Consider the following 27,947-nt stretch of genomic DNA (forward strand, 5'->3'; position numbering starts at 1 on the left):
GATATACGCGACACCTCAGGTTGTCATTTATATGCACTTCAATGAACAGCTCAGGTATAGCAGCAGGCCAGTGACACCCTGCTGCCTCCATATTACACATCTCTCTCTATTTAGTCGGAGTTTCCCTATTCAAATATGGCGCCGAGTGCTCTTACTTTTCCCCCTGATCAAAGTCTACAACTTCCGGATCAAAGTTCCTCACTTTGATTGGCCGGTGGAGATTCGCGCATGCGCAGTGTGTTAGGCCGAGTCTGCGTGTGATTTCTGCGCGGCCATTTTGTTCGTGGTTGTATTGTGACCGGCGGCCTGTGGTGCTGAGGCGCGGAGATCCTGGTGAGTGCGGGTGCAATCATACAGGGGCTTCCGTATTATCATACACGGTCGTCCGTGTGCTGCATATCAGCGGTGTGCACGGGGTGCGGCTGACTGACAATACGCGCGGACTGAATAGGGCTATAATATGCACTGCGTTTGTTGACTCGTCTGCATGCGCTGTGTTAGCAGCCGGTTCAGGCTTGTGTGCGATTGGCTGTGGTGATGCAATGGTAGAAGCAGCAGCTGCTATAGGACTTTTCTTATAAACATCATTGTGGTGTCTGTAGTAATGGATTAGGTCACCACTTCCCCACCAGTCACTGGATTCTGGGACAAGGAGGAGGGAATTGGAGGTGACTGAATGGTGTTGCTGCATTTCATCCTCCCTTCACTTGGATGGGAGCGGAGCTGCAGTTCCCTGGTTTGGCCACTGTGCAGAGACTGGCGCTGTTATTTAATATTTGATCTGTGGGAGTCCTGAGTGTCAGATCCCTACAATCTGATATTGAAGACTTATCAGTCTGTGGGGTCAGTCTTTTTTGTTAATTTTATATAATAATTCTTTATTTATATAGCACCTACAGATTACGCAGCGCTGCACAAAGCATGACAAATCAGTCCCTGTCCCCAATGGGGCTCACAATCTAATCAACCTAACAGTATGTTTTGGAGTGTGGGAGGAAACCGGAGTACCCGGAGGAAACCCACGCAAACATAGAGAGAACATACAAACTCTTTGCAGATGTTGACCTGGGTGGGATTTGAACCCAGGACCCCAAGTGCTGCAAGGCAGAAGTGCTACCCACTCAGCCACCGTGCCACCCAATTCTAGGGAAGGGGGTTTATTGGAAGTATTACATATTAATTGTTATTTTAACTTTATTTTTTTACTTATTATTTGTGTACTTTTCACAAGTTTAGATTTACCATAAAACCCACCATAAATATCTGCACATCCACCCAGTGAGTAGTTTCACTCTGTGCAAAGCTTAAGGGGGGAATCTGCTTAAAGGGATTGTCCACAAGCGATGAGAGTGTTGCTGTGTCCTTATTTCCTGCCATCCATAAGTACAGTGGTTGTTCTTGGTATTGCTTGAATGATTTTATTAGTATTGATAATGTGGTTTCTGTTCCAGGTCACAAGACTTTGTACCATCATGGCTGATATAAAGAACTTTCTGTACGCCTGGTGTGGGAAGAAGAAGGTTACGCCAAACTATGACATCCGCTCTGCAGGGAATAAGAATCGACAGAAGTTTGTGTGTGAGGTACAGGATTTATGTTACAAATGCATGTATTACTAGAATGTGTTATCCCTATATGATCAGTGGGGGGCAGGTTATGTGGGGGTGCCATTCATTTTAATAGAGCCGAGCTGCCTACAACTAGACGGAAGGTTCCTATGTTTTTGTACATAGTGATAAGAATGATCAGAGATAACTGTCCTCCTAATCATCTGCAGCTTCTACTAGTACCCCCAATACTGTCCTTGCTTTAGTGATATTTTACAGCTTAAAGGGCACCTACCACCACAAATCTACCTATAAAGGTAGATCGGGTTGTAGGTGGATCAATGGGGCGTGAGGATAGCCCTCTTAAGGGCTAATCCTCACGTCCCCGCAATTTTTTGGTAACTTTTATCAAACGTTTATGCTAATTTTATTATGCGGCTACTGGGGCGTGGAGTAGCCGCATCTGAGGTTACATGAGGCGGCTACTCCATGCCCCGGTAGCCTTTTTTCTCCTCCTACTCACCAGTGACCGCGCAGTTATTAGCGTCAGAAGATGGCAAAAAAATTTTTTTCTTTTTTGTACACATTCATTTAATTTTTGAAAATGTATTAAAACACAATAAAACCTGTATAAATTTGGTATCACCTCGATCGCACCGAACCAAAGAATAAAGTAGGTGTGTTATTTGGAGCGAAGAGTGAAAGTCGTAAAAACTGAGCCCACAAGAACGTGACGTTTTTTTTTCAATTTTTCCACATTTGGAATTTTTTTTCGCAGTACACGGCATGTTAAAATAAATAACATTACCGGAAAGTAAAATTTGTTACACACAAAATAAGCCCTCACACAGGTCTGTACACGTAAAAATGAAAAAGTTATGGATTTTTGAAGTTGGAGAGCGAGAAATGAGCTGAAAAACCCTCCGTCCTTAAGGGGTTAAATCCAGTTACTGAGGGATTGAGCAGTACACTGAATAGACCTTGCACTAGCTACAATCTTGGAATATAATTGCTGTTTTTGGTTTTTTTTTTCCCCCCTGCTTCTACTAAAATACACAAAGGTCTCGTTAGACAGAGCTCCAGGGACAAGACCTAACACTGTCTACCACTTTGTATGGTCAAGACTGCTGACAGATTCTCTCTAAAGCATCAGCATTGTGGAGAGTAAAGATTCATTTCACATATAAGTTGTTCATCAGGATTATTTCTTGTCCATAGGTGCGTGTGGATGGCTTCAACTACACAGGGATGGGAAATTCGACAAACAAGAAGGACGCACAGAGTAACGCGGCTCGTGACTTTGTGAACTACTTGGTCAGGCTTGGAGAAGTCCGGAGCGATGAAGTGCCGTCTCTTGGGGTGGGTGACGTCTAAATTTCTCAGTAGAAAATGTGTTTGTACTTATTTGTATGGAGTAATTTCTGGTTAGTATCACTAATGGTAATCCCATTGTACTGGATGTTATTTGCAGGCTGGGCAGGAGGACACCACCGATGGATTTGATGGAATCAAAACTGAAGGCTTTGATGGGCCCAGTGGAGGACCATTGCCCCCGCACCTGGCTTTACAGGCAGAAGGTGGTGGTGGTGGTGGGTTTGGTGGTGCGGGAAGAGGAGGAGGTGGTGGTAAGTGTCAGGAGGGGCTTAAATGTTTACTACTCTGTACAAAAATATTGTTACCAGGTTTTACCCCACTAAACTAAAATCCCCTCAGGTAGAGTTTGAAATGTCCTTTCTGAAATTTCACTGTTTTGCCTAAAAAAAGAAAAATTCTCCAATTTTAACATGAGATCAAGTTTAGTGGGTGCAGGGAAAGTGTCACTACACATTCCTCTATCTTTGGTTCTGTAGTACCTAGAAATATTAACCTTTCCTTAACTTCCCGCCGCAACCCTTTTTTTTTCTTTTAGTGTTTTCATTTTTCCCTCCCCACCTTCGACTTTTTGATTTTTCCAGGTACAGAGCTCTGTGAGGGGTTGTTTTCAGCAGAACAAATTGGTGTTATTTAATATTCCATGCTGCGTACTGGGAAGTGGGGGAAAAAAATTCCAAGTGCAATGAAATTGGTGAAAAAAACTTTTCACTGCTTTTTTGTGGGCTTGGATTTTACAGATGTGATATGGGGCATACAGTGAAATGTCTGCTTTATTCTTTGGGTCGGTGCGATGATGCGGATGCCAAGTTTGTATAGGTTTTATGTTTTCATAAATTTACAAAAAAAAGTTTTGTTTTTTTTGATTTTGCTATTTTCTGGCGCTAATAAGTTTTTCATACTTTGGTGCCATTTTTTTGCGACTTGTTTTTTTCAATTATATCATTTTTAGGACTCTACAACCTTTTCATCACTTTTTATAGAATTTTTTATATATTTAAAAAAAAAAAGGCAAAAAAGCGCCTTTTTCAAATTATTATATTTTAAACGGGCGTTTTCAGACGCGGCAATACCTAATGTATTTATGATTTTTACTGTTTATTTATATTTATATTCACTCTAGGAAAAGGGGGGTGATTTGAATTTCTAGAGTTTTTTTTATTTAAAACAAATTTTCGGAATCCCTAGGGTACTTTACCCTAAGTTGTCTGATTGATCCTACCATATACTTCCATACTACAGTATGGCAGTATATACGGATTTCCCTCCTCATTCATTACAATGTGCTGATAGCACATTTTAATGAAAGGGTTAAATGAGACAGCCTCAGGTCTTCGGAAGACCCGAGGCTATCATGGCGAAGGATCGCCGACAAAGCTGCTGGCGGCGAATAGCGAGTTAACACCCGCGATTGGTGCTAGTAATGTGCAACAAAGACCTACCAGCTATGCAGAGGGCTCAGCCTGTGAGCCCTCTCCATGCACCTGCACCCGCCATGTGACGTACTATTACGTCACATGTTGATAAGGGGTTAAAGGTGAGAATCTCCTCTTTCAAATCCCGCCAAGCTTGTTGTGCTGTGCGCTATAGAAATGGGCAAATAGGAACTGGATCTTTATCTGCAACTTGCATTTCCATCTATGGCTTTACTTGCCTGTATCTCTGGTTTTGTAGCTCACAAAGCCATAAGCCTGATGTGATCTGTAAGATTTTTATGTTTCTAGGTGCGATCGACTTATGGAGTGACACTAAACATGACTTATCTCATGTGAAAATGGGATGAGAAGAGTCAAATTAGTCGTCATATTTTATTAGTTTTTTTAATAAGTAAACTGGTGAGAATTCACATAGCGGAAATTCTAGAAATAACAGGGGTCTAGTAGTGGGGTAAAAACTGGTGACTTGTCCTCTTTAAATATTTTTAGGATGTACCAATGATAATACAGAATATAGGGCTGCCTGTGCTGATCAGAAGGGGGTTTATATAGAGTGAGAGGGTAGACCAATGATCTACACAGATTAGTTGCTATTGAACCAACAAAATAACAAGGTTGCATTTACCTTAGTCAGGGGGAGTGAGGTTCATTCCTGGGGGTCAGTCCTAACACCATGCACCCCCACAATCACCAGTTTTCAGCAACTAAGAATCATAGAATGGAACAGGGTGCAGTCAGCTCCAATCTTAGTGTAGTGGCTGAACAGAGACACTGCAGCTTTAATTCCATGTAAATGAGTAGGAGCTGGTGTGCAGTACCCTGGTCCGACCACTAACCAGAGAACAGAGCTGTCTGTTACCCGTTTCATTCTCTAATTATTAGCTGCTGTGTATTTCCTTGCATCACATTTATAAGAAGAGTCTCATCTTGTCTGTATTGTAAATAGTAATATGACTTTATTCCATGTTTTTCCTCACTCTTTAAGGAGCCACATTTTCGGGCAGCTCAGGATATGGTCCACAAACTGGCGGCTCAAACTGGGACCGTGGAGCCAATCTGAAGGACTACTATGCCAAAAAGGATGAACAGGATGCACAGGCGGTACGTTACATTTAGACTTCTATAAGGATATATTAACACAAAGGGAGGGGGCGCTGCATGGACTCCTGAATGACCTAAAACAAGTGGAGTCTGTGCTCAGCGCTTATTTACATGACCTCTATATGGGCTGTTTGCCATCCATAATCTGAAAACATGGACTGTGTTCTATTATTATGGGTCAGACACTTAGCACCTGTCAAACAGACAGGGCATTGTCAGTGGACCCACCACGGTTCTGTTAAGAATGACAGCGTGAGCAGAGTCTAAATGCAGTTTCACTTTTGACTGACAGCTTTTATACGGTTCTCATTCATTCTTGTTGAATTGCCCTTATTTGTCCGCTCCCCTCCCTCTTTGTCTTTCGGTGTAGACACTGGAGTCTGAAGAGGTGGACTTGAATGCAGGTTTGCATGGGAATTGGACTCTGGAGAATGCCAAGGCTCGTCTCAATCAGTTTTTTCAGAAGGAGAAGACACAGGCTGACTACAAGTACACGGAAGTGGGGCCCGATCACAACAGGTTTGTTTGGTCCAGTCATTTTATGTGCAGCAGCAGATGGACCTCATTTACTTGCTGTTAATGAATTCTGGCGCAATGTTAAAGCGCATCCACGGACATGGATTCCCCATCCTGTGGGAAAAACCTTCTTTATGCCATAATGTTAGGTTTTTACCTGGTAATTTCTGCAGTTCTTGCAAATATGACTAAATGTTATAAAGAAATTATATATGTTATATATGTTTACTTTGTTTTAATGTAGCCTGTCAGCAGGTTCCGAAATATAAATGTATACAAAAGGAAGCTGTGCGGAGCATTGTAATTGGTTTTTATTTGTGAAGCAAATATTTGTGGTAAAACAATTCTGATGCACCTTTTGTTGTAACAGAAGATACATAGTATATATTGTGTTTCTGCTGCTCTTCAATTATTCCATAATGATGAAATATGGTCAGAAGTGGCCGGTCCTCTCCAAATCCTACAGCTGATGGGTACTGTACAGCAGGGGTGTCAAACTAATTTTCACCATAGGGCCACATCAGTCTTGCCTTGCAGTTGTCAGTATAAATGTATCTACTTGAGCTGTTAAAGGGAACCTGTCACCAGGGAGCTCATTTTTCACTAAAGACAGATGTAAAAGCCCATGACACCTGCAGTGCAAATCTGTCTTTTCTAAGCATTTGCATTACAATATAATTGTGTGTTATAACTTACCTTGCATCCTGACAAAAAACCTGGGGTAGTCACAGGGGCTGGACTTAGGTTTAGATGCATTTCAAAAATCAACATGTGACTTGTCTGTTACTCACTCCCCAGAGCTTGGCCTCCACCTCCTGCTCCTTCTCAGAGGTCACAGCCAGGTGAGATGACATCAGTGGGGGAGGGACAAGCTGTACAGGAGTACAAAGATGGAGGCAGCCTGCAGCTCAAAAAAGTCACATATTTTTTTAAATGCATGCAAACCAAAGCCCAGCCCCTGTGACTACCCCAGGATTTTGTCAGGATGCAAGAGTAAGTTATAACACACAGTTATATTGTAATGCAAATGTTTAGAAAAGGCAGAGAGGTAGATGTGCACTGCAGGTGTCATGGGCTTTTACAATCTGTCTTTAGTGAAAAATGAGGTCCCTGGTGACAGGTTCCCTTTTAAGTAGTTAGATTTATACAATATAACTATTACAATCAGCCATTTGAGTGCAACCACAAAGCTGAACAGATTGTTAAATAACCTGAGACACCATGGCCAGTATGTGCCCCTACAGTAGCAAGTAGTCACATTGTCAACCAGTAGCCAATAGTCACAGTGCCTCTACTGCTGCCAATAGTCACAGTGCCTCCACAGCCGTCTATAGTCACAGCCACAGAAAAGGCCCATGGGCTATGTGTTTGACACCCTTGATGTACAGGGTAATTCTATAAGCCATGTGTCAGTAAAGACTGACATGCCTCCCCAACATGTCTATCTACTGTATAAACCCCAGCCTTGGGGATACAGTCCTCTCACAATGCATGTGTGTTTCTCAGCCTGTCGTTGTCATAGAGCATTACAGGGAGCACCTCTGTTACTCCCAGTAAAACTCGATCCTCAAAATTTTCTGCTCTGCTGCAAATGAATATAAATTCTAGTATATGTAAAATCCATCTAATTATTTAAAGAACTGATTTCCCACCCCCCATATATATGACTTCCATCCGCTTAGTCGGCTTCTTTGCATCCTGTTTGTACGTCAACCGATAAACATAACAGGCTATGTGGTTGTTGGGACGAAGTGCGGTGACCCCAGGAATCGGCTTTTTAATTTTCTCTACTACATGGGCTAATACTTAGGCCGGACTAAGTCATCCCATGTGAATTAATTTGCTGCTTGCTGATTCCTGGTGTCACTTTCTTCAGGTGAACAAAAGGCCGGCTGAGAAACACACAGGCGCTGTCTGCTAGGGAGAGATCCGCAGGTCAGTGACGCTGGGATGGAAGAAAGACTGCTCCCCACTAACCTGTGTGAGAGAAATGCTTAGTTATACTTATACTAACTGTACTATCACATGTGTCAGTGTGTATGTGATATCTCAGTAATCCTCCCTCTCCTGGGTGTGTTGGGGGGTGGGCGTTGTTTGATATTTAAACCTTTATCTGTTGTTACAGGAGTTTTTTTGCTGAAATGAACTTGTATGTTAAGCAGCTTGGACGCAGTAAGTTTTTATATGTCTTTGTCTGAAATTATGTATTTTATTATATTTTTTTACAAGTGAAAAATACTGCCTGGTGCACATTGCAAAAACGAAAGTTTCATCTGCTGCCCTCTGCTGGTCCTAGGAGGAACTACATGACATTAAAAACCTTCGTGGCGGCAGTCAGTTATCGACTTAGCTTTTTTTTACGCAGGGACACAGTCCCCTGTGCTCAGCTTCTTGTATAGGAAGGGTATACAGCACTCTATGTAGAACTCATAGAGAACATACCGCATAAAGGAGGTGGGGGGGGGGGGGTTTACAATTTTGATGCTTTCTGTGCTAACTTTGAACTCTTATGCCCTTAAAGGGGTTAGCCACTAAGTAAGGGTGCCAGGGGAGGTACAAGACCCTTGTGTGCATACCCCAGTGAAACTTGTCTGCGGGTCACACGGACCCCTGAACAGTAAGACTCGGGAATTTCTGCAACATTCCCTGTACTGCCGGATTCTAGTGGATTAAGGGGTCCGTACACTCATTACTGTATGCTCACCCTATTTCCATATCGGTGGTTGAATGCTGTGTGGATGTCCTTGGCACCTCCAACCAGTGACATGAGTGTGCAAACAGTAATGAGTGTGTTACCCCCTTAATACGCCCAGATCCGGCCGAACAGAGGAGGTCACAGGAATACCCAAGTCCTGCTGCTTGGGATTTAGGTGTCCTGCAGGCAACAGACAAAAGGTCTTGTACTTACCCTAGTAAACTTGTTAGCCTCACCCCTTTGATTTATTGAAGAAACATTACTTGTCCACCGAAATCTGGGGCAGCTAGTACCTGAGCTGTAGCTTCTACAAGATTCTCCAATATAGTCAATATGTCTGACCATTCAAATTTTTTTTTTTAAAGTGGAATAAAATGGCTGTGCAACGAGTTCTCTAACTTGCACACTATGAATAAGTAGATGGGAAGGTTATTAGTACATGGGTCACATAACAATAGAAAGGGAGCGCATTATTTTTAATGGATCAAAAACAACCAGTGTGGCAAGTATTTATGTAGTCAAGCATAGGCGCCCTTCATCATGTGTGAGACTGCAGAGTAGCCCCCACTCATCCTGATGGTATCCACCTACCGGTTGTATTGGCTTTCTCTTTCTGTCTTCATATTCCCCTACGGTTTGTGTGGCAGGGAGCACTTGTTGATTTCTGACCATTTCTCTTGCAGGTATTTACGCCCGAGAACATGGATCCAATAAAAGGCTGGCAGCGCAGTCTTGTGCTCTGTCAATTGTGCGTCAGTTGTATCACTTGAGTGTTGTTGAACCGTACTCTGGACAAACCAGAAAGAAGGAAGGAGAATCGGTGAGTTAAATGCAATGAACGGTTGACTATGATGTGGCCCAGCCAGCCTGGAGAGTAAGGGGCCAGCCGGAACACATACAGGTCCATGAACCAACCATGGTCTTACGAGCTATTGAATACATTAAATGTGCTGCTTTCCTCGCCGTTTACATGATTCTTTTCATATGACATTGATATTTTCACCTCGATTTGCTTAGATTGAACCCTATGAAGTAAACCTCAATCCTGATGTTCAGAAGCAGCTGAATGGTGTTATGCAAGAATTGAACATTGAGTTGCCTTATCCGGTAAGTATTGTCTTCCGGACATAGGGGGAACCAGATTTGGCACATTTATTTTGCCTGATTGTTGTGTTGCAGCTTGTGGTGTTGGCACGTTGTGTTTGCGCTGTTTTCTGTATTGGCGTGAATAAGGACAAAGTGATGTCTGTCATTTGTAGATTGATCAGTAAAATGGTGCACAGCAGTTCCAGGCTTTTCAGGGTAAGGTATAATCCTGTTCTCATTCACAGCCTGAGGATCCTAGCCAGCCTGTGTCCCTTAACCTGGGAAAGTTGGTACATTTTGAGCCCTCTCAGCGGCAGAACCTTTCCGGCGTGGTGCCCTGGTCCCCACCACAGGAGAACTGGAATCCATGGACCAGCAGTAACATTGATGAAGGACCACTTGCGTTTGTAAGTATTGATGGAACATACAGAATAAGGCTACATTCACATGTGCCGTACCATAGCACATGGCCGCTGCTCGCCTCCGCCCCTCCCCGCAGTGATGTATGGCGCACAGCGCTGTATTCTGGGGGAAGATAGGACATGTCCTTTCTTTCTCCCGGGTACGGAACTGTACAGCTCCTGTGCTGCACCGTACCGCTCCTGTACAGCGCAGTGAGCCCATTGCCGTCTATGGGGGACGTATATACGTCCTCCATACGGCTGTGTGAATGTAGCCTAACTTAAAACTCATGACATGCCATTGATTTGGATACTTTTTCTTTTCATTTAAGGCAACACAAGAGCAGATCAGTTCAGACCTGAAGAATGAGCTGTTGTACCAACTGGAGCAAGATAAGGACTTGCAGCCGGTGAGGGACTTTTTTTTTTTTTATTACATTGCATTACAAGTATTGCCCTCTAGGTAAGTAACACGTTGATGTTATGTAACACTGGCTTATTGGCGACCCCACAGATGCTGCAGGAGCGAGAAACCCTTCCCGTCAAGAACTTTGAAACTGATATCTTAGACGCTGTACGCAACAACTCTGTCGTCATCATTCGGGGAGCCACCGGCTGTGGTAAAACCACCCAAGTCCCGCAGTACATTCTGGATGAGTTTATCCACACTGACCGCGCAGCCCAGTGTAACATTGTGGTGACACAGGTAGGTGGATGTAACCAAACGCCAGCCTGCTGTGATGTAATAGTCACTGCTGTAAATTCACATCGCTCTTCTTAGCCTCGTAGAATCAGTGCCGTTTCTGTAGCCGAGCGAGTCGCCTATGAGAGGGGAGAAGAGGTCGGGAAGAGCTGTGGGTACAGTGTACGCTTTGAGTCGGTGTTGCCTCGCCCTCATGCCAGTGTACTCTTCTGCACAGTCGGTGAGTACATGTCTGACTTGTAGCGGCTTCTGTGCCTTTTATCAAATGCAAACGTGATCATTTTTAGCTTCTCTCGGACAGGCGTGCTCTTGCGGAAACTGGAAGCTGGGATCAGAGGAATTAGTCATGTGATTGTGGATGAAATACATGAGCGGGATCTTAATGTGAGTTGCTCTACTAAACTGTGGGCCTAGTTTTAGATATAAGCCTGGCTCTGGGTACTATGTGGAGTGTAAAGCGAATATGTTTATGGATGAGTTTTTAATGTGAAAATGCAAGTCCTGTGTCGTGTTACGATAATCTCATGTTTGTCTTTTCTCCTGTAGACTGATTTCTTGCTGGTGGTTCTGCGGGATGTGATCCAAGCTTTCCCAGACATTCGCGTTATCCTGATGTCAGCCACTATAGATACCAGTATGTTCTGCGAATATTTCTTTAACTGTCCCATCATTGAGGTGTACGGGCGGACGTTTCCTGTGCAAGGTAATTTTTTTTTTATATATAGAGATAGATAGATAGATATAGAGATAGATATAGATAGATATAATATATATATATATCTCCAAAGAGCATGGGAAATTTGTTCAGATTTAAGGAATATAGGATTCTAGATGTTAACTCTGTCTGGTTTCCACCCCCCTTTACTATTTGTATATGTATCTTTGCGTTGTATATTTTGCTTAGTAGCAATTTCAGGCATTTACAACCTTTCCTTTGTCAGACTAAACAAATCTTAGTAGCCGCAAATACCGTACAGTGGTTTTGCTAGATAAGAAAATCTATAGTATCTCAAAATAAGTCGTCTGTCCCCCTTCCAGGATTCCCACATCTTCATGCCCCCGTTCTTATTTGCTCACTACATTGGAAGGATTCCTGCATGAATTTAATTCACTCCACACAGTTTTTGTGAATTATTGGAGCAGTCAAGTGTTTCACTACTCCTGTATATTACAGTGAAAATAGCCGCACTTATATATGACCACATCCCCACCTTCTTTTAGATTTGCCCTTAGAGTACCCAATGTAACCTTATGTAGGGAACGCAGAGATGGCCACTCGGTGGTGCGCCTCCCTTCACTTCTCTCTGATTTCCACAATACACATGAGCTGCCTGCAGACATTGGGGAGAGATTCTATGCTTAGAAAAGGCGTTAAAGAAAAAAATCAGTTTTTTTTCGGTGCAGAGAGTTCTAGCCACTATAGGTCATATTATTATATTGATGCTTACAGCAGAAAATCCACTGGACTTGGGCATACATGTCTCCTTACAGTCCAGTGTAAGTTAATGCCAAAAATATGCACCAAATTTTGGGTGGACTGCACCAAAATAGTAAATCTACCCCAGTGTCTACAATGTATGCTGGAGGCTCCCTCTACTGGTGGCAGAAGCAGCTTCTGTTATGCAGCTAATGGATATAAACAAATTACTTGCCTCAACATAATTTTTGTTTGCCAAGATGTTATGTAATACTAGTCAAGATGGCTATTATTTCTTCAGTTTTGTTTGTTGTTTCGGGACATGTCAGTTATAATGTTTTTGTTCTATGTTCGAAAAAAGCCAATAAAGTGATTATACATAAATTTTGTTTGTAATAGAAAGAAATAAACCACCATTTCTATCACTTTGTAGAGTACTTCTTGGAAGATTGCATTCAAATGACTCAGTTCAGGCCTCCTCCAAATGATAGAAAGAGGAAAGACAAGGATGAAGAGGGTGGAGAGGAGGACGATGTAAGTAGATAATGTCAGGTTTTTGATGGCTTCATACTGGGATCCACACTTCAGCATTAATATGTAGCCTCCATGAGACAGAATTCTAGAAGAATAAATTCAGACTTGTTGCCTCGTCCATCTAAATGTCACTTTCTCTCTGATTCCTACAGACTAATTGTAATCTGATATGTGGTGACGGTTACGGCCCCGAGACTCGTCGTTCAATGTCACAGCTGAGTGAGAAGGAAACCCCCATTGAACTCATTGAAGCTCTCCTCAAATACATTGAAACGTTGAACGTACCTGGTGCCGTGCTGGTCTTCTTACCAGGCTGGAACCTCATTTACGCCATGCAGAAGCATCTGGAGATGAACCCTCATTTTGGTAAGGCTATTAACCGTCGTATTGTAACAAGTGATTGTGGGATTCCATTGCTCGGCCTGTCCAAACACTATTTTTAATTTTTTTTAAAAATAATATAGGTAGCCATCATTACCGAATTTTACCACTGCACTCCCAGATACCTCGAGAGGAGCAGAGAAAGGTGTTTGACCCTGTTCCTGATGGGATTATCAAGGTAAAGATGATACTTGGAGAACTTAATTATAGCATTTATGAAATAAGATATAAACATTTGTGCATATTGTTAATATATGTTTGTCTTGGCTCCAACAGGTTATTCTATCAACCAATATTGCTGAGACCAGTATCACCATTAATGATGTTGTTTATGTCATAGACTCCTGCAAGTAAGTGAACATAAAGACCTTCCAAAACATGGTAGACAATCCAGCAGATGGATGAATTTGTACTTACAATTTAAAGGACATCTACCACCAGAATCAATGATGGTAAACCAAGCACACTGACATACTGGTGTGCGCCTCCTCTGGCAGGATCTGCTCTTCTTTTCGCTTCTTACGTCATGGCTTTTGCATTTAAAGGCTTTTAAAAATATGCTTAGGAGCCTGATGGGCTCCATAGGTGTTAATGGAGCTTGGGGCCTCTCAGGCTCCTTTGCATAATTTGTAAAGCCTTTTTTCCATTAGCAACAAGGGCAGAGGAAGCTTAAAGAAGAGCAGATCCTGTCAGAGGGGGCGCACACCAGTATGTCAGTGTGCTTGGTTTACTGGTGGTATATGTCCTTTTAATGCCTAGCTTGCATTTCAACACACTTTTTAGTATCTTAACCATGTGTGACTCTATAGATTATCATAAGGCCATTAAGAGGGGGGGCATGGTGTTTGCTGCATTGCTGCCATTTTGGCAGGGATTGTCACTCCCTGTGATTTCATCGGGTAGAGATGATCCATTCATATGACAGCCTGGAACCTTTATGAGACTCCAGGACCTGTCATTCGGAGCACTGGTGCAAATACACCATATACTGCTACACTTTATTATTGCAGTATATGGTAGGGAGTGATCATGATCAGAGCCCCTAAGGACCTAAAAATAGTTTTATTAAAAAAAACTCTCAAAGTTCAAATTAACCCCTTTTCCCCAAAACTGATATGAAAACAAACAAAATAAATAATTAACATGTCAGATATCACCGGGTCCCAAAAGTCCTTGCGGTGAAACCCATAATGCAAAATGGAGCCAAAAATTCTCAATGTCCAAGTGTTTGAGGCTTGCATTGTCACACTGCTTCACTTGGTGCCAAAGATGGTGAATATGGTTGTGTGTGATCTCTGCTCACATGGTCAGGTGATGACGCCACCACATTTATAACACTTGTTAGTTGGGATGTTGCAGCCTGACACTGTTGAGGTGTCTGGCAGTGATTTACACCCCGTTTTTAAGGGCTTTGTCTATGCTAGTTACCCGAAATGGCTCCTGTATCTTAAGCCTGTATGATGATCTAAAATGGGTTTTTAACGTTGGTCATTGATACCTTGGTCTGTTCACCTCTTGTGAATAGTAGAATGAACGACTTATAAGAACGATATCACTGTTTTAACAATTGTCAATGACCATGTGTGAGTTTTGTCTCGTCCAGTCAGCAGGATCTTCTGAAATGTACATTCTTTTTTTTTTCTTTTTTTTTTTTAATAACCATTTTCTCACTTGCAGACAAAAAGTGAAGTTGTTTACCTCCCACAACAACATGACCAATTACGCCACTGTCTGGGCTTCCAAAACCAACCTTGAGCAGAGGAAAGGAAGAGCCGGACGTGTGCGGCCAGGATTCTGCTTCCACTTGTGCAGCAAGGCTCGCTTTGAACGGTGAGGAGCTGGGGCTTGGTTTGGCATTTGGGAATGTTTGTTTTCGTTTTGGTGGGTTGGTCTCTGTTCTTTGGGTTCACACCGATGTTAGGCACTATATGAGCTTACAGGATCCTCTGTACCTTGATGTGTTTTCTAGATTGGAGAATCACCTTACAGCAGAAATATTCCGGACTCCCTTGCATGAGGTTGCTCTGAGCATTAAACTCCTGCGGTTGGGCGCCATTGGACATTTCCTATCCAAAGCTATAGAACCTCCTCCTCTGGATGCGGTCATAGAAGCCGAGCACACACTAAGGGGTAAGTCCTGGTCCACAGAATAACCATAGTTCTGTATTTGGAGAAGATGTGTTTTAGTTTTCTGCTGGCTTGCTGATATCTCATGATGCTTCAACACCGCATCACATGACCAGCCCCCAAAGAAGAGAAACGCTTCTCCTAATTGGGAGTGTCAAGGAATGCATGTACCATAAACAATTTGAGACGCTTGCCTCAGGCGGCACCCCTGGCTGGGTAATGTGGGGCAGCACCTTGGGGATTATATTGAAGCCCAATGGGCTGTTTTCATCGGCAAAAATGTGATTAAATGTGTGCAGGTAAGCACACTGCCACTCCCTGTATGATTTGATTTCCTGCCCCCCAGGAGTATCCACCATATGTATCCAGACAGAAATACATTTGGCATATCCTCCATCATTGAGGGCCTGCAATGAGGTCATCATCTGATCACCAACAGTAAAATTGTGTAATGGGAACATTATGTTTCATGGCTTATTTTAAATTTTAGAGCTTGATGCTTTGGACACGAATGATGAGCTGACTCCACTAGGGAGGATATTGGCAAAATTACCTATTGAGCCACGACTGGGAAAAATGATGATCATGGGCTGTATCTTCTAGTAAGTACTTTACAGATTCTCTATAACCAGGGTTACCATAATCCCTGAAGGTTAGAGCTGATGTGACCTTGTTTTGTTGCAGCGTTGGAGATGCACTTTGCACAATTTCTGCCGCCACGTGTTTCCCCGAGCCGTTTATCAGCGAAGGTCGGAGACTGGGATACGTGCATAGGAACTTTGCTGGCAATCGATTTTCCGATCATGTGGCTCTTTTGTCAGTATTTCAAGCCTGGGATGACGCAAGGTATGTGGAATAGTTATTAAAACGAATATCGGAGAATTTTGGGGCAGTGATACTAAAACTGTCTAGGATGTCTAAGTTAGGCTGGACAAACTTCTTCTGCTCCAGATACATCAGAGGCTGATGCCTGATCTGTCCTATAAACTGGCTTGGGTTTACACTTACACTACAAATAATTGGATAGAGAAAAGGCAGAGATATAGACACATTCTGCAGATATGATTAAGTTTTCTTTCTATTAAGTGCAATTGTCACAACTATACTTCCGTTAAGGGTGAGAGAACATCCTGTTTTCTCAGTGTGCATTGTACAGGAGACCACATAGTAGACAGACTCCACTCACTAGCCCAGGGGCAACTGAATTAGAATATCCAGAAGGGAGATACATTACTGACATCCTATAATGGCCTTTACTATGCTACTAAAATGAGATGGTTGAGCGAGATGTTAGCTGTGTGTGACATGCTGCAGAAAAATAAGCTCCCTCATTCCCCCCTCCCTCTGGATTTCTCTTCAGCGAGTCACACAGCCTCCGTCTCTCTAAACTCCCTCATTCCCGAGGGTGTCGGCATCAGTTAGGAGGAGGGGTAGCTTTACTGTAAGGTGGAACTCCAGAGGGGGTAAAAAAAAAAAACGTTTTTTTAGAAGAATGCTGGCTCTAATCCCATGGATAGAGGCATTAGTAAAACATATATAAAGACATCTAAAAAGTAGTGTGTGGGTTTTGGGTTGCTGGTAAATGGTTCTCTTAAAGGTATAAATCGCACGAATGACTGTGGTGTTAAGGGACCTGTCTCTTTACTATATATAATTTGCCCACTTTCCTTTTAGAATGGGAGGTGAAGATTCAGAGATCAGATTTTGTGAACACAAGCGTCTCAACATGTCAACCTTGCGCATGACGTGGGAAGCTAAAGTACAGCTGAAGGATATCCTGGTGAATTCTGGATTTCCTGAAGGTAAGCAGGCAACGGTGGAGTGGATTTCTTGGTTACCCATCTTCTCTCTGTGTTTGCGTGTGTTTCCTCCGGTTTCCTCCCACACTCCAAAAAACATACTAGTAGGTTGATTAGATTGTGAGCCCCATTGGGGCTATATGTAGTGATGAAACTTTTCGTTCTCTTTCAGAATGTCTAATAAACCAGGTTTTTAACAACACTGGCCCGGACAATAACCTGGATGTGGTCATCTCACTGCTGGCCTTTGGCGTCTACCCCAATGTCTGCTACCACAAGGAAAAGCGAAAAATCCTCACCACTGAGGGCCGCAACGCGCTGATCCACAAATCCTCTGTCAACTGCCCCTTCAGCAGCCAAGACTTGAAGTATCCCTCCCCGTTTTTTGTATTTGGTGAAAAGGTAAATCTGAAATCATGACTATGATAATGAAGACAAACTTAAAGAAAAAACATTTCAGAATTGAAATCCTAGTAATTTGTGGATAGCCGATATATCATTGGTGGTTATGAGACCCCCCTCACTAATAATGAGAACAGGAATCCTGTGTTTTGAATGGACAATGCACAATTGTTTTAAAGTCTATGCAAATGCTGAAAATTGGTGGTGAGTTGTCTTCAGCAGGGAATGTGGGACCCCCCTATTCCTGGAGGAGATCCCACACCACTCCCACAGCTCAACGGTGCATCTCCAAACCCTCTGTCCCCTGCCCCCTATTACAGGATAGGGTTGTCCTCATGACTCAACAGATTCAATATCTGTTCATGTTAGGTAATCAATGGTTAATTGCTCAGCTTATAGTATATTATATTCCATGTTCTTATATTGTGTTTAGATCCGTACAAGAGCCATATCTGCTAAAGTGATGACCATGGTGAGCCCCTTACAGCTGCTGCTCTTCGGCTCCAAGAAAGTGATGTCAGATGGACAGCTCATTCTCTTGGACGATTGGTATGTGTATTGACGTGTTGGCGGAGGTGGTGTCATGGTCTGATTGGGGCCAGATGTCCTGGCTCTAGCACTTATCCCATACATTATACTGTAAAGCTGACAGCCCCCGCAGCAGCTGACCTGCATCCTTGTATTCTGGTATGTTCTGTGTGACAGGATACGCTACATATTGTTTCATATGGTCATCGGTTTCCATATTGAACCTTCTGGTGACAAGCGGGAACCTTTTTATATACAGTAGGGGACTGTAAACCAATTTTAATCATGTCGTTTATATAGGAGCTTTTTTTTCTGCAGAAAATCATTGATTTATGTGGCGCAGTTGTAATTTTTGGCACTGTCTGGGAGTCGCATATGATTCCTATTAATAGAACCCATGGGCTGGATGTTTAATGGATGTCTTAGCAAGTATTGATCCATATCCTAAATATGTTTCCCTGGATTATTTGCTGCAGACCGTGGTTAATCCTAAGGTTGTCTCCTTTTGCAGGATCAAGCTGTCCATGCCTCATGAAGATGCCGCATCTATTGCCGCCCTGAAATCTGCCCTGGAAGCACTTGTTGTAGAGGTCACTAAACAACCAGAAATTTTGTCTCAGCTGGATCCGGTCAACGAGAAGATGCTGAACATGATTCGCTTGTTATCCAAGCCATCCACAGCCGGGATTAATCTTATGATTGGAAATTCCAGGTAAGAAACTGGAGTGGCATTTAAAATACAGGTCCTTAACCCCTTCCCGCCGAGGCCCTTTTTCGTTTTCGCGTCTTCATTTTTCCCTCCCCACCTTCAAAAATCCATAACTTTTTTCTTTTTCCGTGTAAAGAGCTGTGTGACGGCTTGTTTTCTGCACAACAAATTGCACTTCATAGTGATGGTATTGAATATTCCATGCCGGGAAGCGGAAAAAAAAAATCCAAATTCAGTGAAATTGGTGAAAAAAACGCATTTGCGCCGTTTTCTTGTGGGCTTGGATTTTACGGTTTTTGACTCTTGCGCCCCAAATGAATAAAGGTCTACTTTATTCTTTGAGTTAGTGCGATCACGGGGATAACAAATTTTGTATAGGTTTTATGTTTTCATACATGTACAAAAATTTAAACCTCCTGTACAAATTTTTTTAATTATTATTTTGCAGTCTTCTGGCGCTAATAACTTTTCTATACTTTGGTGTACGGAGCTGTGGGTGGTGTCATTTTTTGCGACTTTTGATGAAGTTTTCAATGCTTTGATTTTTAGGACTATAAATCCCTTTTTATAGAATTTTTTCCTATTTCTCAATGGCAAAAAAGTGCCATTTTCGACTTTTTGCTCTATTTTCCGGGGTGAAAAACTGTTATATTTTCATAGATTGGGCCTTTTCAGACGCGGCGATACCTAGTGTGTTTATGATTTTTACTGTTTATTTAGATTTATATGACTTCTAGGGAAAGGGGGGTGATTAGAATTTTAAGGGTTTTTTTAAAACTTTTTTTTTTTTTTTTTTTTACAATTCTTAAGACCCTCTAGGGTACTTTAACCCTAGGTTGTCTGATTGATCCTACCATATACTGCCATACTACATTATGGCCGTATATATATGGGGATTTTCCTCATTAATTACAATGTGCTAATCACACATTGTAATCCCACATTTTTTTTTAAAGCCACCGGCAGCGATGGACAGGTTATCACCAGCCCGTGAGCCCTCTCCATGCACCTGCAGCCGACACTTTCTTGTATATAGAAATCTGTCAATGTGTTGTATCTTACTTCTCTGTATAGAAAGGGCTCTGACATAATGAATAAAATAGAATATTGTATATCGCACTGCATAGTCTGACTTGTCTGGTGACAAAGTTGCTTCAGGACTATTATATGGGGGTTACGTGGACTTCCTTACTCCTATGCGTGAGAAGAGATGACCCGTAGATTCTTTGCATGTTGGTGGTCACCCCGGTCTACAGTGCAGCAGTTATTTGCTTCATTGTTGTATCCTATTAGAGCTCAATATAGATGCAGCAGGCAGTTAATGTTACATTGTGTGTTCATTCTTCTCCTATTTGCCTCTAGATTTGGAGATGGGCCACGTCCACCTAAGATGGCTCGATTTGATGGTGGTTACCAAGGTAATAGAGGCGGCGGTGGTGGCTACCGTGGTAACTCAGGAGGTGGCTATGGATCTGGCTATCGGGGGTTCAGAGGTGGTGGTGGCGGCGGTGGCTATAGGGGCAGTAACTATGGTGGAGGCTTCCGTGGTGGCTACAGGGGCGGAAATCAAGGCGGTGGCTACAGGGGTGGAAATCAAGGTGGTGGCTACAGAGGTGGAAATCAAGGCGGTGGCTACAGAGGCGGCGGAGGATTCGGAGGTGGATACCAAGGACAACGTGGCGGTTTTGGAGGAAACTATCAAGGCAGAGGTGGTTTCCGTGGCCAATCAAATGAAGGCTTCTAAAGACTTTGTTGTTGTTTTTTTTTCCTTCTAATTTTATTTCATTAGTGGAAGAATTGTGCATGTAGCTGCTGTTCCAGGCAGTAGACGCGTCCTTTGTATGAGTTGTGTTCATTGTCATTTCTTTTTTTGTACCAATAAAAGGGGTTGGCAGTCTCATTCACTTTTTAACAAATTCTCATTTGCGTGTTTTATTTCAAAACGATCGGTTTGTATCTAGTTGGAGAACTTTGCTCTTGAGATTTATCACAAAGTAGGACGCAAGTGCTCAGTTTGTTGGTCAATTTTAAAGGGAACCTACCCTTTAATTTACCCCCCCAAAAAAACTTCAAAACTATGATCAAAAAACATTTCCTTTCTCCCTAAATGGATCCTTTCCATGGCTGCAATGTTACAACATCATTCTGTAAACTTATATGCAATGAACGTGATGTAAGTCCTGCATATTAAAAATTTACTTGCATTGCCCTGCCTCCTTGTTCTAGGTCTCACTGCTAGGACATGCTGCTGTGTGGAACATTGAGAGTGAGTTCTGTTATATCATTGGTCACTTGACATCGCCCTGGTCACATGATATTATCTAAGGTCCTTTACCCAGTTTTATTTGCAATGTTTACCCCGTGTATGTATCTGATTACATGAAATCACAGCAGCTTCTACGGAGGATGGGGAGGAGTAGAAGTCCATCGAGACATGCTGTGATTTCATGTGATCAAATGCATACATAGGTTATATGTTGCAAATGTAATTGGGTAAAGCACCTTAGATGACCTCACCCTGGACACATGACATGTGTAGAAGAGGCATCTGACATGGGGAGAAGTAGATGGCATGTCCCCTCTGATGACGGGTTATATAGCATAGTTGATTTATGGGGATGTAAGGGAAACTATTTTTTTTTTTAGCTTAAAGAAGGGTGTCCGTTAATGGGGTTCTATGGGAAGCTGTCACTAGATGTATTTGTCAAAATGTGGTGACAGGTTTCCTTTTAACTGCACCAGATTTATCAAAGTGTCTCACACACAGGTGTAGTGTAAGGCTAGTTTTAAACTGTGCCTTTTGTAATATACTCAACATATATGTAGACACGTAGTTTTTGCCTGTCTAGACAATATATGTCTTTCCTACTAAGCAATGTGACCTCACAGGGGAAACACCCCAAACATCGACAGCTGATATTTGCTCCTTCTCTCACATTTGGAGGGAGGACCTGGCTAAATATCCCAGTGTAGAAGCAAACGGTGGAATATGTCCTCCCTACAAATCTATGCAACCGATGGGTGCAAGTTGTAATGTAGTGAATGTAGCCTTAGACTGTCAGTTGGCTTAGTTTATGCCCCTTGTATGATAGCAAACAGAAAAGTGGTTAGAAAAAAGTTGGATGAAAACCTCATTAATAAAATGTGGTTCAAGATGTTATACAGATATCTGACTGTAACTGATTGAGAAATATGATACACAATTTATGTCTGCAGTGTAACACTGGAGAGCTGTACTCTGCCCTGGCCTCCTTTTACCACTGGTGTCACAGTGTTTCACATTAGTTATCACAATTTCCTTTTATTACTCCAATAAACATCACTATGAAACAGCATTACTTTTTGGGTCTCACCAGTGCTTGTACCACATGGTAAGGGGAGCTAAAAGACTAATTTAATAGAAACCTGTCCTGGAATTGTGTAGCTGCTAAGGCTTTAGAGGTAATGATGACTAGTTGCAGATCACAAAAACTAAGGGGTCCGGCGGACCCTCCTCGCTCCGTCAGATGAATTGAAAATACGGCCCCGTATGACCGTTCTGCTCCATGAATTTCTACAGGGAAATTGCCGAGTGGTCAGTCGATAAGCACTCAGACCCCCACTGATCAGCAAGTTAGGGCCTAACTTGCCTTTGTGGGAAAACCCCTTTAAATTCTCCCCCTATTATAAGAAAAATGTCTTATCTGTGCAAAGGACAATGACATCGCTACAATGCAGAATACTGACCTGTGTTGAGACTAATGCAGTTTCCATCATGATAAATGCTCGTTGATGAATAGAAGGAGTAATACACTTCGATTAGGGTCAGATGCATTAAATCTTTATTTTAGAGAGTATGGAGCTGTACATATTCCCTGGATAGTAAGAATATAAATGATGCCTCATGCCCACTGAAACCAAATACAGCAGCCATTGGGGCACATGTTAGTAAACTGTTGCTGCACCACTTACTATTGTATATTGCAAAGATACCAGCTGACTCGCACAATCTCCTTTTATTGAACAATTCTAAGTATTGGCCTTATGTTATATGTATGAGTGTCACACAATATACAGACGGCTCCAATAACAAAAAAATAATTTATAACTCTAAAACGTGTAACCTGGATAGCAGTGGCTTTTGTAAGTTAAAACTTTTAAAAACTCCCAATGATCCCCATCTTTGCCCAGAAAACCCCTTTTAACTAATAACTGGAATTCATAATGTGAACGCATGTGGTAACTAAAGCGGAAAGGAACTACTTTTTTCCTATAGAATAAACCAAAGCTCTAAAGATAATGGGTTTACCCAAATAACTGGTTTTTGACAACTACTGTGTACCAAACTGAAACTCATATTGTAGAATGAGTGTTACCCTCTCCTCCCCAGCATGTGATTCTAGGTCAAGACCAACCCAGCATTTCCCAGAGAGTTTTTTTCTAGGTTGTTGCCGTCAAGCTCCAGACGAAGATCTTCTAGAACTTTTGTAAGCAAATCCTCGTCCTTTCTATCTCCAGCTGCTGCACCGTCGTTCATAAAATTCATTGTATCAAGCGGCCTCCTCTTGGGCTGCACAATGGTAACACCATGACCCTTGTTGTCGTATATGTGGTTATTGCTCAGCTTCACTACTGGTGCAGGTATAACCTTAATGCAAAGAAAAAAAGGTTTTGAAGTGTGAGCCCACATTTACTTCTGTGGAAGATGCAAACTTCTAATGACTGGAGCTCATTGTAACACGACATCACTCATAGCCTATAACAACATCTACTGGGAAGGTGGTGCTTTCCCAATAACTATTTCTAGAAGTACCGTATAAGACGAGTTATCTTATTTTACCACAAAACTGGGAAAACGTATTGACTTAAGTACAATCTAAGTCTAGGGTGGGAAATGCAGCCGTTACTCTTCAATAAAATGGCCAGTAGTCTCCCCTCATAAATCAAATGTGCACGGCAGCCCTTCCAATTAATAAACTGTACAGAAGAGCACCCCCATTGATAAAATGTCCAGAGCAGAGCACCCCATTAATAAAATGTCCAGTAGAGCTCCCACCATCAATAATATGCCCAGAGCATAGAGCTCCCTTTAAAAAAAATAAACTTAGTACTCACCCTCCGGCACTGCCCCCCCAGCGCCCTCTTCTCCCTGCAGCACCTCTTTGCCTTCCCGGCTGGTCTGGTGGATTCCCGATCTGCAGGCACAGAAACTATGACGTCAGCAGGCGGTGACAGTGCTGCGTCATAGTTTGAGCCCGGGAACCTAAAGACGTGCTGCAGGGAGAAGAGGTTCCTGGCGGTCAGCGATGAGTATTGCGCTTATTTTTTTTACACATTCAATTAGAAGCCGAATATATACGGTAGTTACATATTCTGTTCAGATTTATTGCTATATATATTTATGACAGGTTCCATTAGCCTCTGCCATGCTTATTTTAAAAATTCCTTTGTCAGCATTCTTAATATTTCCACTACTTTACCAAACTTTATTTCATGTTACCTGGCTCCCTACTAGCAGTGTGTAGTCAGACCTCCCCGGGAATGGAGGGAGTGGCAGCTACAGCAGCCCGGGTGCCGATGTCACCTCATGCATTCTTCCTCGCCTCCACACACAGCATCCTCCTCCCTCCTCTGCCTGCTCAATGCACATGACAGGAAGAGGGAGCTGGATGAGTGTGGAGGAGACTGAGACACCACTCTCTCCTGCCTGGGACTCACCAAACATTGCTGGCAGGGAGGTAGGTAATGTAAAATAAAGTTTTATAAAAGGATGCTGACAAAGGCATTTTAAAAAATCGCCATAGCATAGGCTATAGAAACCTGTCACCAGCTAAAACTGACATTTCCGGTGACATGCCCCATTGAACGTATGTAATGTTACCTTTAACTTAATTCCACCTCCTTGGTTGCTTGCTAAGCCGTCTGTACATCTGAAGTTATTACAGTTGTGAATCTTGTTTCCCTCAATTATGGCGCCACTGCCTGGGTATAATTCAATACCTGCTCCCTAAAAATAAAAAGATATTTTATACTATTCCATTTTATGGAAGGTGGACATTCAACCCACCAAACATCTAGGGGTTAATTAATCTTTGTTTAGGGCATTTGTTGTCTTCTTTTATTGGTAATTCCTGGTTTGATTTATCTTAGAGGTTTTTATTAAAAGTCTGCAAACCCCTCTGCTTTTCCTACACCTGAATGGGACTGGAGTTTATTTACAACTTTTGGTGCCAAAATTGCGACACAAAAGATAAAATAACCCCCCACCCCACCCCCTGATGGTTAAGAAGATGTGCTCATTTTTCCTGATTGCAGATCTTGGAAGAAATAAAGTTCCAAGAGTGCTTTTCTTTTCTGCTGAGTAGATATAAATACTTGGCTGACCCTATTGTATATGGATAGAAGTCATTGACTGTGCGTATACAAATAACCTACCTGTGAACCACTTATTTCACAATCTTTCATTGTCAAAGCTGCTCCTGTAAGAACACAAATGCCAGTCCCCTCACACTGGAGATCGCAGTCCTGCAGAGTCAGGTGACCAGATTCCACAACTATTATGCCATCAAATGTTCCCCTCTGCCTTAATGTGAGGTGAATGATTTTGATATTTTCTGCCCTGGAAACAATAAAGTTATCGCTGGACGGTTGTGAAACAATTATTATGTCTTCTTTCTTGCCAATGCCTATAAAAGATTAGTAAAAAAATATTTAAACAAGTGTAAAACACTTCCAAGTGTACATCTTACAAGTACTAATCTTTATATAAATTTAACATGGAGACACTGGGGGTCATTTACTAAGGGCCCAAATCGCGTTTTTACGTCGGGTTACCCGAGTTTTACCGTTTTGCGCCAATTTTCCCTGAATTGGGGGGGGGGCGTCGGAAAACCTGTCGGATTCAGAGAAACCGCCATAGTTTTTTTAAATACCTGCACACAGCCTGGCTTGGTGAACTTTAGTGAACTCCGATGGAATTCAGCGCAGCAGCGACACCTAATGGACATTGGGGGAACTACCTTAGTGAATCGCCGGAAGAGCCGAATCTTCCACAGAGAAAGCGCCGCTGGGTCGCGAATGGACCGGGTAAGTAAATCTGTCCCAATGTGTGGTTTTCCGATCTGTTTTCCAATACATCCTTTTCCTTAATTTGCTGCACCAGCCATCCACCTGATATTTGGAAATGTGTACACGATAGGGGACAATGCATCTTGCAAACACTCAGTCTTTGTTGCTTTGCTGCCATCAGATGTATCATTGTCGCTCTGTCACTCTGGCAGCAATGTTTACTTCTATGCAATGGTTTTACATTTTAGGACTGGAGTTTTTCTATTTAATAGCTAGCAATGCTCCACATGATAAGCCCGATGTTGCCAACCCGGGACCGAATATCGCTTCAAATTTTTTGGTGGTTTTACAGCCTAATAACGTAATTTATGTGCTTTTTATATTCTCTCCTAGTTGGGGGCAAGCCTCTCATCCAATTAGAAAGAATCTTTTTGCATGCCTGCTATAGGGCTCTCTGGATTCCCAAACTAGTTGGGTTGCTTACTTCCAAGTCAGGCATAATACCTAGAATACATATTCACATGACTACTATCAGAGCTATACACATGTCTGCTATATCTCACCCTCCTCCCATCCTGGAAAACTTTGCATATTTTCCCAGAATTCCCCTAGCATCCAGGGCTATAAGACTCCACACGCCTACATGATGGCCTTAATTGGCAGTCCCTGTAAGGAGAACTCTTACTTCCCGACACTAGTCACAAGCCTCTCACTCAGACAAACCAGTTCCTTAAGCTGTACTGAGGAGACCCAATTAGGTCGAAACAGCGCTGCCTACACTTGGGAGTCTGTTCCTTCTGGAATATATACATTGGTTTGGTTTTAATCCTGCATCATGTCATAAAGCCTCTAAGCCTTACAAGGTAACTAAAACAGGGGTGGTTTTCCTTAGGCTACATTCACACTGCCGTTGCCCGCCCGCCCGTACCGTACCGTAGCGGGCAACGGCAGTGCACGGGGAGAGGAGGAGGTGAGCGCAGCTCACCCCCGCCCCTCTCCATAGAGATACACGGCGCCGTATTACGGGAAAAGATAGGACAGGTCCTATCTTTTTCCCGGGTACGGAGCGGTACGGTGCCGCACTATGGAGGACGTATATCGGCCGTATATATGTCCTCCATATGGTAGTGTGAATGTAGCCTAATACTGTCAGATCTGCTGTGCCTCCCCAAGATAAAGATCTTATTTGGCTGTAGCTTTACTCTCCTCACACGCTGGCAGGAAGTCAGTGGAATGTGAACTCGTCCTGGAATGCAAGGGTGGTGCTAGAGGCAGAGAGCAGCTCAGTGCATCGTCGATGTCTACCCGACCCTAAATTTAATAGATACAGGGTCAGGTCTAGTGGCCCCCAAAATTGTGTACACCAGGTTGAAATTATCTGTGAAATGCTGTTTTTTTTTGTTAAAAACAAATTAGAGAATGTGTTATTTTGTTATCCTGATTATATTTAAGAAACTTGTCTTTGTGGGAATAGCCCTTTTAAGTGATTCTGAAATACCCAGACAGTAGGCACAACACCTTCTACCAATAATTACCCCATTCTTTGCATTCCCAGAGCATATGCAGCAGGTTGCCGTTATCATTGTAACAGCGAGGGCATTGAGACGTTGGACGGATATTAAATCTGTATAGCAATTCAGGGGTCCTGTATACTCTATAGATGGAACAATTCACTTAACCTTTGGCTCTTGCTAGGAGACAACTTAGGTATCGTGTGCAACAGGTTGTTCCACTGGTCATCCGTAATTGATTCCATGTCATCTTCCCATTTTTGTCGGCCAGGAATTTGGAATTGGAATTCGTCTAGATATTTCCCCAAAAGCCAGGAGTACAGGAAGGAGAACATCCCCGTTGTCTTTTCTCTCTTGGTGATATACGTCAACAACATAATGCTGTCTCTTGCTATGGTCCCCTCCCCAAATTGGGACACCATAGGGTGCCACAACCGTAGATAGTAATAGAACTTACCCCGCAGGTTGAACTGAGTTGTTCGAAGATTTTAAGTCACTGTCCTGCATAATTTGAGCTACCGTAACCATCCCATTTTGTTCCCTTTAGAGAGAAACCCTCCAATTGAAATGTTTCTATAAGATTGGGGTTGTGCCATAAGGGGCTGCATTCTGCTACCAGGCCCAACCTCGTAAGGT

General features: G+C 42.6%; 3 protein-coding genes across 4 annotated transcripts in view; 2 read left to right on the top strand and 1 right to left on the bottom strand.

The window, feature by feature from the left end:
• The window catches only part of LOC140105093 (speedy protein C-like), a 99,458-nt gene that overhangs the window by 5,799 nt on the left and 65,712 nt on the right, over window positions 1-27,947 (top strand). The gene's annotated exons all lie outside the window — the stretch shown is intronic.
• DHX9 (DExH-box helicase 9) lies at window positions 180-20,669 on the top strand. Of its 2 annotated transcripts, XM_072128871.1 has the most exons (28): window positions 180-333; window positions 1,452-1,583; window positions 2,766-2,906; window positions 3,019-3,172; window positions 5,340-5,455; window positions 5,826-5,974; window positions 8,097-8,143; window positions 9,350-9,486; window positions 9,684-9,773; window positions 9,998-10,159; window positions 10,486-10,563; window positions 10,668-10,859; window positions 10,935-11,076; window positions 11,158-11,240; window positions 11,403-11,559; window positions 12,707-12,807; window positions 12,960-13,173; window positions 13,272-13,366; window positions 13,465-13,538; window positions 14,866-15,018; window positions 15,158-15,318; window positions 15,806-15,917; window positions 16,000-16,161; window positions 16,990-17,117; window positions 17,287-17,516; window positions 17,950-18,065; window positions 18,556-18,756; window positions 20,116-20,669. In XM_072128871.1, the coding sequence occupies exons 2-28, from the start codon at window positions 1,473-1,475 to the stop codon at window positions 20,495-20,497; spliced, it is 3,888 nt and encodes a 1,295-aa protein (XP_071984972.1). In that variant the 5' UTR covers window positions 180-333; window positions 1,452-1,472; the 3' UTR covers window positions 20,498-20,669. The 2 variants fall into 2 exon arrangements, with proteins under 2 accessions (XP_071984972.1, XP_071984973.1); XM_072128872.1 differs by lacking the exons at window positions 180-333; window positions 1,452-1,583; window positions 2,766-2,906; ... (1 more) ...; window positions 5,340-5,455; window positions 5,826-5,974 and adding an exon at window positions 7,848-7,906.
• SHCBP1L (SHC binding and spindle associated 1 like) overlaps window positions 22,552-27,947 on the bottom strand; it is a 40,194-nt gene continuing 34,798 nt past the window's right edge. The window contains exons 8-10 of the mRNA XM_072127768.1: window positions 25,168-25,418; window positions 24,614-24,739; window positions 22,552-23,380 (exon numbers count right to left, since the gene is read on the bottom strand). Coding sequence (XP_071983869.1) covers window positions 23,132-23,380; window positions 24,614-24,739; window positions 25,168-25,418 — 626 coding nt within the window. The 3' untranslated portion in view covers window positions 22,552-23,131. The remainder of the gene's footprint in view (window positions 23,381-24,613; window positions 24,740-25,167; window positions 25,419-27,947) is intronic.

Source organism: Engystomops pustulosus, chromosome 10, assembly GCF_040894005.1.
Source record: "Engystomops pustulosus chromosome 10, aEngPut4.maternal, whole genome shotgun sequence".
NCBI classification, from domain to species: Eukaryota; Metazoa; Chordata; class Amphibia; order Anura; family Leptodactylidae; genus Engystomops; species Engystomops pustulosus.

What these genes read in the sequence shown, in the direction of transcription:
- DHX9 (XM_072128871.1), top strand. Translation starts at nt 1,473, where the DNA reads ATGGCTGATATAAAGAACTTTCTGTACGCCTGGTGTGGGAAGAAGAAG. An exon ending in GTGGGGCCCGATCACAACAG is followed by an intron (nt 5,975 to 8,096) that starts GTTTGTTTGGTC and finishes CTGTTGTTACAG; the next exon opens with GAGTTTTTTTGCTGAAATGA. An exon ending in AGGGTGGAGAGGAGGACGAT is followed by an intron (nt 12,808 to 12,959) that starts GTAAGTAGATAA and finishes TGATTCCTACAG; the next exon opens with ACTAATTGTAATCTGATATG.